The following is a 12,050-nucleotide window of genomic DNA, read 5'->3' on the forward strand; positions in this document are numbered from 1 at the left end:
CTCCTAATCTGGATAGAATGTCAAAATTTTGACTGAGTTACTTCCAACATTTAATGAAATTTAACATTTCCTTCAATATTAGAGACAACAAATCACAAGTATTCACAATGCTTGAACTGTTAAAAATCCTTACCAGATTCGTTATTTCAAAATACATTTATGCATCACAACCTCAAAGTCTGAAGTCAGACCCACTACCCTCACTTAATACTTGTGCATGTATTACTAAATCAAACTTAATATTTTGATCACTATTTTTCGAGGGGGAAGGGGAGAGAATCTTAAGCAGGCTCCATGCCCAGCACAGAGCCCAACATGGGGCTGTATCTCATAATCCCAGCTGAAATCAGATGCTGAACCGACTGAGCCACCCGGGTGCCCCTTGATTACTATTTTCAACGTAATGTTTAATTCTACGTATTTAATGTATATGAAACCAACATCCCTAAGGGTCTGTTGGCATCACCGCACTGCCAAAGTTTAGCATGCGTAAAAAAGAAACCCCAAGTAATTTGCCCAAGCTCACAAAACAACTTGTTTGTATCTTTTACTGATAGTTAACTTGATACGAAGAAACAAAAACCTATTCCATTTTCCAATACCTATTAAGAATTTAAGAAGAGACAAAGATTAAATCCAAACAGACCACCCATCAGTTCTTTTCTTAAGTACATAGTCTAAAGGACAAAAGTTTATTCAACATTTCTGTCAACAGTGCACAGACTAACAATGTATTTTTAAGTGAAAATTACCTGTATTTTAACTTCAGGTGTAAGTAGTTAACATTTGAGATTCATCTTTGTGATTATAGGCCCTCCTAACAATTGTAATGGCTATCTATACACATGAATGCAGTGACCCTTAACAATTTCTATTTTAAATAAAGCTGCCAACACACTTGCACTTAACATTATTTACCCACACTTATCGATAAATTTTACAAGCTATCTTGGGCAAATTCCTATTTCCTAGCTAGCTTTCAGTAGGACGTCCACTTAACCTTCATCGCTTAAATGGTAGTTCAGTACACCCTGCCATTACAGGTCTTTGGGGAAAAAAATCTAAGCAAAAATGGTGTATCTTACCTATTAATCTTAACCCCTTCCCAATCCTTGGTACTTTCTGTACGATCCTAACTTAACCATAACAAGGTCCAATTTTTGCAAAACACTCATCTCCAAGATTTAATTACAGTGTATGAATACATGGAAGATTCCCATCTTTTCTCTTGTTGCCTGAATATTTAACATTTTCATTCTGAAAAAAAATGGCTGATATACTTATTTTGGTAGAAATTAAGTCCACTCTTGCCGAGTTACTTTGGAACTCTATTGAACTAGGATATAAGGTACTTAAAGCTGCAAAATAACAAAACCACTGCATGTGTTGTAATCACGCAAAATGTGTTGCAATCCTAACAGCTAAAATTCCTCACATGGTTTCAAGTATTTAACATGTTATTAACGCTAAGAATCTAAATACTTGTGCTGTCAAGTTTTCCTAAACATCACAATTCTCAAAGACCTACCTTACAAACTCAGCACTTTGAGAACTGTTATCACCTTTATTTGGGTTAAAATGCAGTAATGCAGTTTGATGAAATTTCATGTTTTTTCCTCCCAGCCCACCCTCACACCACAGCAGACTCAACCAATCCACTGCTTTTGGTGGGGGTGGTGGGGTATCATAACCTTAACTATTTCTTTCCCCAAAGTTCACATTCCTCACTTGCCACCCCAGTATTCTGGTATTCAAGGCTTACATCCCTAATAGGCTTTTGGTTTATTTTTTCCACACCTATTTCTAGTGTCACATATTTGTTTTCCACTGAATAGAATCCATCTTTAAAATTTACTGCTTTGTAAAGGATCATTCCAAGTTTCCCTTTATTTTACTAATAATGTAATATTCACCTAGTGTTTAAATCACGTGAACACTGTGAAGCAAAAACAACACACACATTTCTAAAAATATTTTAATGAAAAAGTTATCTTTCTGTAAACATTTCATTATACTACAAATGAAACATTTGAATCCATTACAGACCACCTCTTAATCTTAAAAATCAGGATAAAACATTGAAATTTAAAAGTAATCTTGAGTATTATATAGGCTAACAATCCTTTCATCACCCCTGCATTAATTTGCAAATTATCCGACTACTTGTGACATCAATTATTGGAACTCCAAGATACTGCTCTAACTAGAAAGGTTTCAAGTTGTGGCTTACATAGTGGAACTCTTAAAAAACAAGCTTATTTCAGTTGTTCAGATACTTAACAAATCTTTATTACCCAGTTTTCTTCAAGATTTCAGTGTGCATCAGGTTTCTTGGGGTTTTTTTGAAAAAATGTAGCGTGGGAAGCAGTAACATGTGAGATAGCTTGACAAGATCAGCTGAAAAGTTTGCCTCAACCATTTCCCCTTCTTTAGAACCCTTTTTTTTAAACTGGTGCTATGACGGAAGAGCACATTTTTCAGGAATGACAGTGGAGCTACATTTAAATAAAATCACTTTATTTCATAAGAAATGAGATGGACTGTAAAGAACAATGCCTTTTAAAAAATGTTTCCTGTCTTAATTTCACACTAAAACCAGTAAAGAAAATTTATCATTAAAAGACTATTACCTTCTTCAACACTTCATTCTATGTGTAGAAATTCAGTCCTGATTTAGGTACGGAAATAGAGCCAACCAGTCATTTTCTGAGAATAAACTTAGGCAAAGTAACCTATCTACTTATAAACCTTATAATTTAGAAACTGTATGATGCCTGTCCAAGTGTTTGCCCAATATGGGGCTTAAACTCATAAACCCAAGTGTGAATTGCGTGCTCTACCGACTGAGCCAGCCAGGTACCCCTCAAATCTCAATTTTTAACAAGCCCTTTTGAGGCAGCAATAGCCCTTATGAATAACCAGCAACTGATATGAATAGTAACTAATATCTTAATCATTCTTTGGGAAATCTTTTAAAAAGGAAACATTAGCATAATTAGGCCCTACTAGTTCTGGACAACTGGATAAAAAGAACCAAAAATGTATCTTATTAGTTCAAATAATTCCCTGAATTTATATGCAAGAGAATTTATGAGGCCACTTGAATGAAGACCATTTTTCTATCTGTTCACCTGACAAATGAGGATTGGCACTTTAGTGCTTTTGTTGTGTCATGCTTATTACCTTACTCCTCCTCTTACCAAAAATCACCTGTACCCTAAAGACACCAAGAATGAATTATATACATGGGCCACATCTGACTCAAGATACTCATGGTTGTTGCAGGGCCTTAAACGGTTTTGTGTGTTGGATGTGGTTCTCAGAGTGTTCAGCTGAATAATTTTGCCAATGTACCTACTAGTTTGAAAATATGTAAGGTGTACTTGTAGGGAAACAAATGGTGTCATCAGCTTTTACTGTGAGCTACAAACCTTACCCAGCCAGAAACCTTCGTATTTAAGATGGTAGGAAAGACATTCCTCATTTAGGCAAGAAGGGTTCTCATTCAACCTGCAAATCAAAAAGATTACTCTTACCTTGCTTTACAAAAAATTACTCTTTAATTAGTGAAAAAATTCAAATTCAAGCCTTACCTAAATGCTTATTGCCCTTCCTTGCAGGTCTAAATGCTAGACCTAGTGACTGTGGCAACTATCTCTCATTGATGTTCCAATAGGCGAAGAGCTCCTTCCTGCTAGACTTTCTTCGATATTTCAGTTGTAATAAGCAGATTTAACTAGCTTTTGGAAAGTTGCTCACTATCACCATAGTATCTTATGCCTTCACTTCTCTGTAGTTGAAGCTCTTGCTGCTGCCTTGTCATTCTTTATTTATGCTGACTTGTCCATACTCAAAAGGCTGCTGAAGTCCTGTCTTAGTGAGTCTCCTTTGATCCAGACTGTGCTTAAAATGCACATCTTAGGTCCTTTAAAGCTGGTTAAATCGCTCTCCTCATGGCTTACTTTTCCACACTGTTCACAAAAACTAAGCTAATACAACTTATAAACAGGTCACATACACAGATTTCACCTGCTTATAGGTTGCAAACATCAACTTACTGAAAATATTTTCACTATTAAACTAGTTCCAGAACATAGAAAGTTTGTTAACAGTACAATTAACCTCATATGCCATTAAAGGATACTGTCAAGGTTGTGTCAAACAATTTCACAAACAAACAGGAAATGTTAATCTCCCCCATTCCTTCAACCTTTATTATATGGAATAAAAGAACTTGAGACAATTTAGCTCAATTTTAATAAAATGTTTCCCAAGCAGTACTTTGACCAGGTACCCAGGTTTAAGTTATGAACATTGACAGTGTCCATTTATATAACCACATTTGAAGTTGTTAAAGACTTAACCATTTTCTAATATTAGCCTATTTTCTACGCTGCTTATTCACATATGTCCATTAACAAATGGAATGTTGTCTGTTACATTTATTGGTTTGTGAGTGTTTTCTGGAGAACTGCAGTATCTGTGAAGACCGATTTCCATGCTGGCATTGCATGCATCCAAATATTAATAATGCACAGAGGCACAGAATTAGAGCAACAAGAGAGCATATTCAAACACTAGCACGCCCCATTCCCCTTTTTATTGCTTGTTTTTGCTTAGTACTTCTGAAAACAAAAATAATCTCGAATTCAACGTTCAACTGCCAAAGAAAGAATAACAGCAGAGCACATAACTTAGGGCTTGAATGAAATTGTAAGCACTAGCTGGCGCAAAACAGTAGACATTGGTGTTTATATATATGACCTTATCTGAAACTCTTCTCAACCAAGGTCTTCCAAACCAAACTGTTAACTCATACCAACATGATTTAGGTTCAAGCATACACATGGAATAACAGTGTGTTCTTTTGGATTTTAAGTAAGCAAGAACTCAGACTATTCAAATTTGAATTCAGGTCTCTGGGAAGTGAGAAGCTTGTACTAAGCAACTGTGCTACACTTCTACTGCAGTAAAGTCATTTGGGATTTTATCTAGACTGTCCTCGGTTTTATCCAATAAAATACAGAGGGTACAAACAGGAAAGCATGCCAGCCAGTTAAGGGTTCAACAATGCATGATTTTTATTCTCTTGCTTCTGAAAGCTTGTATCAAAAAAATATATATATATTAAACCAAGGAAAATAACTGAAGACTTATGGGCCTCTTGTGCTTTGAAAAGGAAAAAAAAAAAAAAGGGTAGCCACTAATTTGCTCAGACACAGGCTTAGTGGTCCTGTATTTTGAAGTTTTTAAGAATGGTTTTTAAGGGAAGGGAAAACATCCACTACCCCTTTCCAGAATTTTAAACAGAGGGCAGTAGACATTCTTTACACCCAAATAAAACTATGGCAGTTCACACGTGACCAAGGTGAATGTAGAATGGAGATGTTCTAAACACAGCTAGGACTCTCAGCAAAACTCACACACTAAAATCATATGATTACATTTTGAAAGAAAATGCACAAAAACCAAATAGGAATTTTGAGATTTTTTCATTTGAAGGTAAATCTTAACGCTATTAAATTCACAAATATGCTAATTTAAATACCCAATTCTATTTATCTAAAACACACATTGCAAACATACAAATATCTATTCTCTCCACATGTCAGAGCCCATTCATTTCATGGTTTGGAAATGCGGAGAATAGATTCCCCTTAAACTGCAAGTCAGCAGGTGTTTCTTTACAGTTAACTTTAGCAAAATTCATACAAAATAGTAATTAACAATGATCTTCTTTACTTGTTAACTCACAAGGAAACACCTTCAAAACTGCATTTTGTTAAAGTTTCTGTACTAAAATGTAGAAAAACTGAACTACACAAATATTGAAAAGTTAAAAATTCCTTAATTTTTTATTCCTGGTACCACTACCACAATTTACAGGGCAATATACCTGATGTAATGAAAAGAAAAAGAAAAAGACAAAGCTACAACAGATAAAAGACCTCAGGAATGTACATCTAATTGACACTACATTGCATTAATCAATAGCTGCACTTTTTGCAAACTGTGGCTATGACAGTCCTGAACAAGAAGGGTTTCCTGTTTAAGCTGCAGTAACTTTTCTGACTATGGATCATCGTTCCTTCTGTGGCAGATTTTTACAGTTCCTCTAATGCATTTGGGACGACTGTCTCAAAGTAACCTGCAGCTTTCCTGACAACTCCTCGCTCTCTCTCCTGCTAAGAACTGTAGCCTGTTGAATAATACAGGATAAAAAAATTATTACACTCAGTGAACAGTTCCACATATTCTTTATCATCAATATAAAATTTTAAAGATACCTACCCTTTTCTTCTGAATTTTTTTTTTAGAACCTTCTGCTACCATATCCACCACTTCCACCACCAGATCCATAACCACCTAGAAATAACACAGGTTGTTTTTTAAAAAAATGTTTTTAAGTTTTTAAATTAAGAAATCCATGAGAAATTTTAACTAAAAGGGGAGGGGGAGAACTTACCACCATAGGGACTGCCCGAGCTTCTTCCACCAAAACTGCCCCCCTTCATGGGTCCATAATTTGACTGCTGTTGTCCACTATAATTTCCAAAATCATTATAGTTCCCACCACCACCATAGTTACCTGAAATTACAAAAGTTTTACTTGTGGTTAACCTACACAATTATTTTCCTCTTTTAATACACGTGCGTATTATCTTTCCATAATCATGACAGCACACTCTAGGAAATGTACAATGCAACCCTTCGAAAACCATATATAGAGCTACGGACTCCACAACAGAGGCCGTTTGCAGACTTCAGGCATTAAGAGAGGGAAAAGAGTGAAGATGGTCCAGAAGAACATGTATGTGAATACATGTCATCTTTTGTTCTACATCAGATGCCAACATCCTTGCACATTCTTGGCTTCATACCACTAACCCCATCAAAACTGTGCTTGATTCACTCCAATTTGGACACAGCACAACTTCTAAGTCAATGACAAAGAAGGTACTTTAAATTGGCTGTTAAAAAAAATTTTCTAGGGGTGCCTGGCTGGCTCAGTGGGTAGAGCATGCAACTCTTGATCTTGGGGTCCGAGTTCGAGCCCCATGTTGGGCATAGAGGGATTAAAAATAAAGAAAAATTTAAAAATTAAAAAAAAAAAAAAAAACCAAACCCTAAAAACCTTGTCAGAACATTAATGCACACCCAAAAAATTCAGTGCATTATTTATAACAAAGCGCTTTACCTGTAGTTATCATAGAATAATGATGCAAACTTGCTTATTGTCTGAAATGTACCTAGGACTTCTGTCCCCTTAACTCCAGACCATTTCATTTCAGTGTGTCTGCATGTTCAATTTGCAGTTCCCATTTGTCCAATTTAAAAATGCCCAGAATTCTGACAATAAGTACATTAATGAAAAATGTCCATTTCAATTACATAAACAGCGAACGTATTTTACCAATTGTTCAATAGCCAGCAAAGCGAGAAAATTCAGTTTAATCTTTCATCATTTGAGTATTTCCTAGTATTACTATTTAACAAAATGTTGCATTTTAATATTTTCAAATATGTTATGAACTATAAACAATTTTGAACATTTAGAACAAGTGAAAGCTTACCACCTCCAAAATTTCCTCCTTCATTGTAACCATCATATCCTCCACCACCACCACCATATCCGCCTCCTTGGTTTCCATATCCTGGTCCACCACCACCATAGCCTCCTCTACTACTATAACCAGGACCACCACCATAGTTGCCACCTTAAAAAAATTGGGAGTCACACAAAAACATAAATGTGTTAAGTCAAGTTACTGAACCCTGTATTACCAACTGATCAACTTGAAAATAAACCAATGACTTAACATTCTAAAAACTGGTAATACCTCATTAACAGAGCATCAAAAACCTGGGCTGGGGTGCCTGGGTGGCTCACTTGGTTAAGTATCTGCCTTAGGCCCAGGTCATGATCCCAGGGTCCTGGGACTGAGCCCTGCATCAGGCTCCCTGCTCCGTGGGGAACCTGCTTCTCCTTCTCCCTCTGCCATTCCCCTCCACCCCCCACTTGTACTCTCTGGCTGTCAAATAACCTAAAAAAAAAAAAAAAAAAAAAAGCCTAGCCTTGTGAGGATTAAGACAAATGCATAAATACCTTTTCACACTAAAAAAAATTTTTCTAATTTTTAGAAATTAAAGTTCACTAAAGAAAACAGTGAACAGTCTCCTGAGACAGACAATTCAGCTCAAACACTAGGAAAATAAATGTTACTGGCCAAAAAAGAACTCGCTAATGCTACAAATTTAGGGGGGAAAAAATCTAGTTCAGAATACTTTAATGGTGAAGCCACGCAAGTTATAACTGAAATAAAAATATAAACAAATATGTAACCTTCCATAAAGTACAGAAACAAAATCAAAGTATCAAACATCCATTAAAAACTTACCATCACCTCCAAATCCATTATATCCACCATCACCTCCTCCATAACTACCTCTGCTGCCACCACCTCCACCACCATAGCCTCCTGAGGAAAATCAAGGCATGAATTAAAAATAAACATACAACTTACCAATAAATTTCAGACAGACACAATCAAAGACCCCTCTTACCTCTTCCACCAAAGTTTCCACCACGGCCAAAGTTACCACCACCTCCAAAGTTTCCTCCACGACCCATGAAGTTGCCAGATCCACCTCCACGACCTTTAACACGGGCAAAGGAGAGCTTTAAAAACTTTACAAATGCCACTCGCACCTACTGTAGGTGTATCTATTGTACTACTCACCTCTTTGTGATCCAGCAGACTGCATTTCTTGTTTAGAAAGGGCCTTTTTCACTTCACAATTATGCCCATTAATAGTGTGGTATTTCTGAACTAAAATTTGTTTTAATCAAACAAACAAACAGAAGTTATTTGAGGTTTGGAAAAACATATAAATGATAACCTTTATCACTACATAACTTACTCAAATATCAAGTAAGTAGTGACTGAGTGAGAATGAGGGAGTGTTCTAAAATGTCATTTATGAAAACTGAACCATATGTTATATATGCTATCAAACAATACAAAATGATAAGCAATTTGGCAAATCTAACATAGCACAAAGGGACCTTTTCTGTTTTCTCATTCAAGTCCCAATAAATTTCTACTTACCAACAATTTTATCAACTGTATCATGATCATCAAAAGTTACAAAAGCAAATCCTCTCTTTTTTCCACTCTGCCTGTCTTCCATAACTTCTATGGTTTCAATCTTGCCATACTTTTCAAAGTAGTCTCTCAAGTTATATTCTTCTGTATCTTCTTTAATACCACCAACAAAAATTTTCTTCACTGTTAGATGGGCACCAGGCTTTACAGAATCCTACAAATAAAAAAATAAGTCAAAACCCAAATTCTCCAACAATCTCACGTGTCACAAAGCATAATATTATCAAAATACCTCTCTAGAAACAGCTCTCTTTGGTTCCACTACACGCCCATCAACCTTGTGTGGTCGGGCACACATTGCTGCATCCACCTCTTCAACACAAGAGTAAGTCACAAAACCAAAACCCCTGGAACGTTTTGTTTGGGGGTCTCTCATCACCTACAAAACAAAAATTTTGAGTATTGAAATACATCTGTAGAGGTCCTACACCCTTTAACAACCTTTTTTTCTGTTCCTTTAGTAACTCACCACACAATCTGTAAGTGTACCCCATTTTTCAAAATGTTCTCTTAAACTATCATCTGTAGTTTCAAAGCTCAAACCACCAATAAACAGTTTTCTCAACTGCTCTGGTTCCTTTGGATCATGGCCCTGAGGAAACAAATACGTTTTAATTATTTCTTTTAGCAGGTGAATTGCTGAAATGTAGACGTCTTTAATCTGCTACAAATAATAAACTCAGCATCAAATTCATGTACCATTAACATTTTGTCCAATTAAAAATTGGAATAAGATCACGCATCAAATGGTTAAAGGTACCCAAGTACCAAAAAAAAATCTATACAGCCTTTCAAATGCCAACATCACCTGAACTACATTTAAGTCCAAGAAAATTCCAGAATCAAAGTCCTTTAACTTTAGACTACAACTAAAAGTATCTGGGGACAAATTATTTTAAAAGTTGCTACTGACAAACTGCTCTTTAAGAAACCAAAGTGCTGTAGTAGTGTTCCATCCACACTATTTTTCATGTCTTCCCTCATCAGTCTACACTTCAAACATTCCATGTTAAACCACAAAACTGTGAAGTATGTAACTTAAAGGTTCTGAGTGGCAAATTTTTAAAAATCCTTCAGTTTCAAGCACAGCAAGGTTAAAATAGGTATTATGCAATTAAAGAGTAAACCAGCATTATCCCCCACCCCAGAATACAAAAAGAAACCGACCATTATCCTGATAGCTTTCTGTAACCAATTTATGTTCCAGGTTTTATACTGTAAAGTTACCTATTTGCACTTGTATTACAGGGCAAAAGTTTCAAAAAGATATTACAGGGTCACAAAAAGGGCAAGTTGCATTTGTATTAAATATAGTATATACTTTTTGACAATAATGGAGAACAGGAACTGAGATTTTTAAAAAGATACGGTCCGAACTGTTTTGCAACTGAACTAGCTCCTCACTAAATTACATGAACTGCCATTCAATGCATGCATTAAGTATAGTTCATCCAAAGTCCTTAAATAAAGGGGCTCACATTTACATTCTAATGTCTTCATGTGTCTTCCAAAGTAGAGATGTTAAGGCATTTAATATGAAAAGACTGTCACATACTAGAAAAAAATGTTAAATGATTAATAGCCTAAAGCATCAATTCACTTGGTCTCATCTTTTCAAATCTTGGTTAATACATTTAATCGATAGAACACGGAGATGACAAGAAATTATAACCCACATGAAATTATCTCAAACACATGAAAAATTCAACTTTGGTTGCAGCCCTCTCAAACAAAAATTCAAGAAAAACTACAACCAGAGCCGACCCACATGGCGCGAAAATACGTGTAATTCTAAGTACTTTAGCAAGAATGGCAGATCAGGAAGTATTTTAAAGCAGCAAACTTTTTAAAAATTTCGTACTGTCAACAGGGTACTGCGAAGAAAAAACAGGAGAGTTAAATTCTCGTCGCCTTAAAGATATCTGAAAGGACTAGAAACGCGCCGGCAGTAACTTCAGCGAAAGCACTAGGCCGCAAGATTCGAGGCCATTTGTGGCATTTTCTGCCGGGCCGCCTACTCGCGCTTCCTTCCAATCCCGCGCTCTTTCCCGGCGGCGGAGCGAGGCGGCGGCCATTGCGGCCCAATGCGCCATTTCGTAACGCGGCAGCGGATCAATGTCAATGTGGCCGCCGCCCGCCTGCTCGCTCGCTCGCCCGGATGTGACTGCTCGTCCCTTCCCCTCCCCCACCGCCTCCTCCCAACCGCTCCCGCCGGGGCCCGCCATGCCGCCCTCGGCCTCGAATCCGAGGCCGCGCGGCCGGCGGGCCGGGTCCCCTCCCGAGGTCTCCCCAGCCACGCAGCGCCTCCGAGGGGCCACCTGTGCAGCCGAAGGAGAAAGCGAGGAGGGCGAGGGGCCCCAAGAAGGCCTCCGAGGCCCGCTCCCCTCCCCCCCCACCGCCCGTCTCAACGCAGAGCGCGGGACGGCCGATCCGGTCCACCCGGCCTCCCCGCTCCCACCGAGCTAAGCCCCCCACGCCGGCCACTACCCATCAACCCCCCGCTCTCCCCCTAATACCTCCTCCCCCCGGCGGCGGCGGCGACGGCCGGAGTCGGGCTGGGGGCGACCGGGCGGCGGTTTTACCTCCATTTTGAGACCGGACTCGCCTCTTCCAACTCGAGTTCAATATGGGACCGAGAGGAAGAGGCGGGGCTAGTCATCACGTGATGCGCTTTCCGCGCGCCGCCGTGCTGGTGGGGGAGGGGCGAGCCGGGAAGGGGCGTGGCCAACTGGGCGCGAAGAGAGTATGGGCGAGCGGGTTGGCTGGCGAGGAACGGGGGCGGGCCGGGCCGCGGGAACGCGCGCGTCTCTCCAACTTCCAGTGCGGTGCCGCCCTTTCCGCCGTTCGCGCCCGGGCTGCTGTGGTGACGTCCGCTTGGACTCA

The 12,050-nt window shown here is 38.5% G+C and overlaps 1 protein-coding gene across 5 annotated transcripts; it reads right to left on the minus strand.

Annotated features, from left to right (window-relative positions):
• Positions 1-1,959: 1,959 nt before the first annotated feature.
• Positions 1,960-11,819, minus strand: HNRNPA3 (heterogeneous nuclear ribonucleoprotein A3). Of its 5 annotated transcripts, none has more exons than XM_040643524.1 (11): positions 11,684-11,819; positions 9,637-9,759; positions 9,400-9,546; positions 9,111-9,321; positions 8,742-8,831; positions 8,566-8,658; positions 8,400-8,480; positions 7,575-7,718; positions 6,467-6,589; positions 6,292-6,366; positions 1,960-3,510 (listed from the first exon to the last, which is right to left on the minus strand). In XM_040643524.1, the coding sequence occupies exons 1-10, from the start codon at positions 11,753-11,755 to the stop codon at positions 6,314-6,316; spliced, it is 1,137 nt and encodes a 378-aa protein (XP_040499458.1). In that variant the 5' UTR covers positions 11,756-11,819; the 3' UTR covers positions 1,960-3,510; positions 6,292-6,313. The 5 variants fall into 5 exon arrangements, with proteins under 5 accessions (XP_040499458.1, XP_040499463.1, XP_040499451.1 ...); XM_040643529.1 differs by lacking the exon at positions 1,960-3,510 and adding an exon at positions 4,240-6,199 and having other exon boundaries at positions 7,578-7,718; XM_040643517.1 differs by lacking the exon at positions 1,960-3,510 and adding an exon at positions 4,240-6,199.
• Positions 11,820-12,050: the final 231 nt, after the last annotated feature.

The sequence above is a fragment of the Ursus maritimus genome, unplaced genomic scaffold (assembly GCF_017311325.1).
Source record: "Ursus maritimus isolate PB19 unplaced genomic scaffold, ASM1731132v1 scaffold_1, whole genome shotgun sequence".
In the NCBI taxonomy this organism is placed as follows: Eukaryota; Metazoa; Chordata; class Mammalia; order Carnivora; family Ursidae; genus Ursus; species Ursus maritimus.